At 37.3% G+C, this 5897-nt stretch overlaps 1 protein-coding gene across 1 annotated transcript; it reads right to left on the bottom strand.

Moving 5' to 3' along the window:
* Positions 1-298: 298 nt before the first annotated feature.
* LOC110102144 (senescence-specific cysteine protease SAG39-like) lies at positions 299-4673 on the bottom strand. The gene is made up of 2 exons (XM_028692989.1): positions 4298-4673; positions 299-897 (listed from the first exon to the last, which is right to left on the bottom strand). The coding sequence occupies exons 1-2, from the start codon at positions 4635-4637 to the stop codon at positions 299-301; spliced, it is 939 nt and encodes a 312-aa protein (XP_028548822.1). The 5' UTR covers positions 4638-4673.
* Between the last annotated feature and the right edge of the window lie 1224 nt (positions 4674-5897).

Here is a 5897-nt window from a genome sequence, read left to right on the forward strand (position 1 = left end):
TATTTTTATTGGGCTCTGGATGACGTTCGGCATCCGTACATAATATATAACTACTCTAACATATGTGATAAAGAGAATCACTTTAATGAAAAAAAAAAAAAAAAAAAAAAAAAAAAAAGAAGAAGCATTTATATTTGAATACCAATCGAAAACATACGCACATTATAATTTAATAAAAACATCTTTAATCTTTAAAGGAAACATCACATACAATACGAAGTATAGGTGAAATGAAAAGATAACATAGTTGATAAGAATTCACCATTTACTGTAACATATAAGCAAATCGATCGAAAGCTCAAACTGTTGGATAAGAAGGGTGGATGGCAATCCCGCACAATCCTTGAGCGTCTGTCACATTTCTTTGCATCCTTATATAGCCCTGCTCTCCCCATGAAGTGCCCCACGAGTTCTTCACCAACCAAAAACTAGTTCCGTCCGAATCCGTCCCGTATCCCACAACAGCCACGCCGTGGTCTATGTTGGTCCCGCACTGCCCCGTAAATACGCCGCCGGCGTACAACTTGAAGTCCGAGCTGTTTGCGTCAATCGCAACAGAGACAGGTTGGTTCGCCACCGCCTGCATTAGCGCGAATTCGTTGTTCGCCGGAACGTCTTCGTAACCTTTAATGGAGGCGGCAGCTTCAGCGGTTGCGGCCTTCTGCGTGTTGCAGGTTCCGTTGGTGCCGAGATAGGGATAGTTGGCCTCAGTTGTAATGCCGCCATTTTTTATGATGAAATCGAAGGCGCCGTCCATGGTGCCACCTTTGCATGCATGCTCATTTCCGTTGGTATCGCAGTCCACCAGCTCCTGCTCTGAGAGAGAGATGAGGTTGCCTGTGCTAATCTTCGTGATTCCTTCTGTGGCTGCAATTGCTGAGAAAGCCCAACAACATCCTGAAGGCATGATTCGCAAGATAAAAAATTGCATCAGAATATTCTAAAATAATTTATATCAAAGAGGATGATATTTAAATTTTTTTAGATATGCATTATGATTAAAATACTACATATAAAAGTTTGTATTGTATCAATCAATATCTAAGTTAATTAAATAAATTTGATGTCCATCTTTATGTTAATTGTGTTATTATTATTTTTTCATTAAGTAATTAATTAATGAAGTTGATCGATGCATGTATTGATCATCGTACGTAGTCCTAAGGCTCTCTCATCGAGATCCATCGTCCCGAGCTCGCTCATCGTCGTATCGAGTCTCTGCTGGCAAGATCAATCGTCTCGAGCTCGTCATCACGTCCGCCATAGAGATCGCTCCTCCCGAGCTAGCTAGTTCGTCGTCGTCTCGAGGCTCCCTCGTCGAGATCCATCATCCTGAGGCTCGTCCGTCATCGTCCCGTGCTCAATCAAATTGGTTTTCTCACCTGACCTTTGAATAGTAGTGTCCGCCCACTCAATCACCATCGCGATTTGGTTTTCCCGCCCGACCAGTCACGTTCGCGAGCCGCTAGACAAGCTGACGAGTCGAGCGGACCTCTGGTTGACCTCAAGCTCGATTACAGCTCGAAATCACGTTCGAGCTCGTCGAGCCTATTACCGAGTCGAGCTCGAGTCAGCTCGCGAACGGGCTTGACTCCGTTGCACCCCTAATTCCAACACGATTTTTTTTTTTTAATTAATTTATTGTGATTTATTTTTACCGCAATGGCCTTGATCCTTGACGGGAGTGACAGCCCCTTGGCTCCTCCAATCCACAGCTTCCGGCACGTCCTTCACGTTTCCATAACGGAACTCCGAGGTAGATTCAGCGTTGCCTATAAACGAGAGGTCTAAAAAACCATTGCGTGAAGAACTGAACTCATCATTGGTGAAGTCAGCGAATTGGTTGAGGGCGAGCCTGTACTTGCGGCCGGCATTTGCGTTGGCAGAGTCGATGTACTCCGCGTTGGCCTTGAAGATGTTGAAGCGACGAGCTTTCTCTATAGGATCCTTGTAGACGCGCCCGTACTGAGCCATCCACTGCTGGTATCGAACCTCCATGGGGAGGCTGATGGGGCGAGAGAGGGTCAGCTGCGAAGCCCAGCTCAGGAAGCCAAGAAGGAAGATGGCAAGCCAAGTGCTACTTCTTGAATCCATTGTGTCGAACACTTAAAGGGCAATGTTAGGATCTCTGTATGAGTACTTGGTTACTTAAAATGCCGAGGGGTATTGTGTATATAAATATAGTATGAAGCTCAATTAAATTAATGTGTTTTTTAAGGTACGGTCGGGGAGCAGAGCCCGTACGTACGTGATTGGCGTTCTTTGGCACCGTGCCGTACGAGTACTTCTATTTTTTATAGCATTTTATTTACTAATTAATCCTCCTAATTCATTTGTCCTATTATAATCATGGACGGATTCAGCATAAGGCCATCTTTGTTATATGATTCTTTAGGTAATTAATTCTTCTTCATGTATTTTTTAGTTTTAATTATAAGGGTTTTTAGTAAATTGCTCTCCTTAAAAAGTTTTAAAATATTATGATTTTTAGGCAATTGCCTCAACATAATTAAACACATTTTCTAGAGACGTTATTATTAAGGAAGGATGAACCAAATACAAAGAGAAATAGTAAAGAGCATCCAAAAATATATTTACAATCAAAATTTATTCCAGGGGTGCTGCCCCCGAAAACCCCGGCATATCTATGAAGCGTACAATGATAAACAAATAGGGGTCGAGAGGCAGCGCACTTGGAACAAATTTTGATTGTAAGGATATTTATGAAAAAAAAACTATATATTAACTTTTACTTATAAGTTTGTCTCAACTGAAAATTAAGTCTAGATCCGCCTCTACTCATATTGTTTATAAAATTATATAATTATTTACTCAGATTATTATTATTCTTTATAAAATCATTTATTTGGCGAATAACCGAGTTCATAAATTTTTTTATTTCAAAATTAAATATTATGTGTACATTTCTTGATACTATTTTTTCATTTCTTTGGATATAAAAAAATTAGATACAAAGCTCCTAGTAAAAATCAATTAAAAGTACTAAATAATTATTTTATATTTTTCCTAAGTGGGATGATTTTGAGGAGAAATTATTCTCTACGGACACCGGAAGCAAATCTACATCCGGTGCGTCAGTATCGGTACCGAGAAGTACTGAGTCATGGTACAGTAAAAGAGTGACTTGACGCATTTTTATTGATCTTTAAACAACGTTCGGTGTTCACATAAAATAATTTGAGAGATTTCTTTTTTACAGAGAAGTAGATAAGAACCATATATTAATGAAAACTTCTATGATTTATCTAATATATTGAAAGTTTTTATGGCACTATTTTCATATGACCGGTTCGTGATTTTATAATTCATTATGTCTAAGAGCTTTTAATCTTTATATTAGTCTTAATCTTAACATTAGTTAAAATATAGATTTTTATAGTTAAAAAAAGCAATAAATTAAATGAATTTCCATCTAATCATATTGATATGTTGGAAATTCAAAAGAACTTCATCCTGCCCGTTCAAACAACTTATTTTAATTAAAAATTCATTATGATATTATTTTTTTATTTGAAAGGCTTTCAAGATTTCAGCAGAAATATTTATATGGCCAGCCAACGAGAAATTATTAAGTGCGGACAACGGATGGTTCAGAGATCAATTAGAACGCGCCACATCATCCGGTACATAACATTATATACCCAACAACGATATCAAACAAAAAAATGATGTGGCACATTCTAATAGACCTTTGAACGAACGTCCCATGTGCGGACCGTGCCAACAGATTTAGAACATAATATAATATATTTTAACTTTTTTTTTTTAATGAACTTTTTCTATATAATTTTCAATTCGGTTAGGTTTATAAATTAAAAATGTTAATGATAAGGATGTACGTACGTGATTGGGCTCTTGAGGCGGGGAAATGGTCCTTTTAAGCCATGGTGCCATCGGAGCACCACAAGTTTTTTGAATTTTTTATTTTAATTTTTTTTTATCAACATTCTGTTTACATTTTAATCCTAAGAATTGATTTCCCAAATGACATTTTTTAATCAGATTTGTCCGCCAACGATATCAAAATGATATTTGAATAAAAAAACTTTTACATATAAATTTAAAATAATCTCAGCTTTGATTTCAACACATTAATAATCAAATTGAACATCACAATGAGGGGAAGCCGTCAACATCATAATGATTCGATTTGAGTCCAAACGAATCTAAATAAAGCATTTGAAACATGTTTAAAATGTCTACGTACAGTAATTAAACGATCAAAATGCCTCTAAATTTTTTTTTTTTTAATTAATTGATTGTGATTTTTTTGTACCGCAATGGCCTTGATCCTTGACGGGAGTGACAGCCCCTTGGCTCCTCCAATCCACAGCTTCCGGCACGTCCTTCACGTTTCCATAACGGAACTCCGAGGTAGATTCAGCGTTGCCTATAAACGAGAGGTCTAAAAAACCATTGCGTGAAGAACTGAACTCATCATTGGTGAAGTCAGCGAATTGGTTGAGGGCGAGCCTGTACTTGCGGCCGGCATTTGCGTTGGCAGAGTCGATGTACTCCGCGTTGGCCTTGAAGATTTTGAAGCGACGGGCTTTCTCTACAGGATCCTTGTAGACGCGCCCGTACTGAGCCATCCACTGCTGGTATCGAACCTCCATGGGGAGGCTGATGGGGCGAGAGAGGGTCAGCTGGGAAGCCCAGCTCAGGAGGCCAAGAAGGAAGATGGCAAGCCAAGTGCTACTTCTTGAATCCATTGTGTCGAACACTTAAAGGGCAATGTTAGGATCTCTGTATGAGTACTTGGTTACTTAAAATGTCGAGGGGTATTGTGTGTATATATATAGTATGAAGCTCAATTAAATTAATGTGTTTTTAAGGTACGGTCGGGGAGCAGAGCCCGTACGTACGTGATTGGCGTTCTTTGGGAACGTGCCGTACGAGTACTTCTATTTTTTAATAGCACTTTATTTACTAATTAATCCTCCTAATTCATTTGTCCTATTATAATCATGGACGGATTCAGCTTAAGGCCATCTTTGTTATATGATTCTTTAGGCAATTAATTCTTCTTCATGTATTTTTTAGTCTTTACTATAAGGATTTTTAGTAAATTGCTCTCCTTAAAAAGTTTTAAAATATTATGGTTTTTAGGCAATTGCCTCAACATAATTAAACAAATTGTGTAGAGACGTTATTGTTAGGGAATGATGAGCCAAATACAAAGAGAAATAGTAAAGAGCATCCAAAAATATACTTACAATCAAAATTTATTCCATGGGTGCTGCCCCCGGAAACCCTGGCATATCTTCGAAGCGTACAATGATAAACAAATAGGGGTCGAGAGGCAGCGCACTCGGAACAAATTTTGATTGCAAGGATATTTATGAAAAAAAAAACTATTCACTTTTACTTATAAGTTTGTCTCAACTGAAAATTAAGTCTAGATCCGCCCTTATTCATATTGTTTGTAAAATTATATAATTATTTACTCAGATTATTATTATTCTTTATAAAATCATTTATTTGGCGAATAACCGAGTTCATAAATTTTTTTATTTCAAAATTAAATATTATGTGTGCATTCTTGATACTATTTTTTCATTTCTTTGGATAAAAAATTAGATACAAAGCTCCTAATAAAAATCAATTAAAAGTACTAAATAATTATTTTATATTTTTCCTAAGTGGGATGATTTTGAGGAGAAATTATTCTATGCGGACACCGGACGCAACTCTACAAAATGGTGAGTCAGTATCGGTACCGAGAAGTACTGAGTCGTGGTACAATAAAAGAATGACTTGATTCATTTTATTGATCTCTGGATGTCATTTGGTGTCCGTATAGAATAATTTGAGAGGTTTCTTTTTTACGGAGAAGTAGATAAGAGACCAGATATTAATGAAAACTTCTATGATTT

This window comes from Dendrobium catenatum, unplaced genomic scaffold (assembly GCF_001605985.2).
Source record: "Dendrobium catenatum unplaced genomic scaffold, ASM160598v2 fragScaff_scaffold_211, whole genome shotgun sequence".
Lineage (NCBI taxonomy): Eukaryota > Viridiplantae > Streptophyta > Magnoliopsida > Asparagales > Orchidaceae > Dendrobium > Dendrobium catenatum.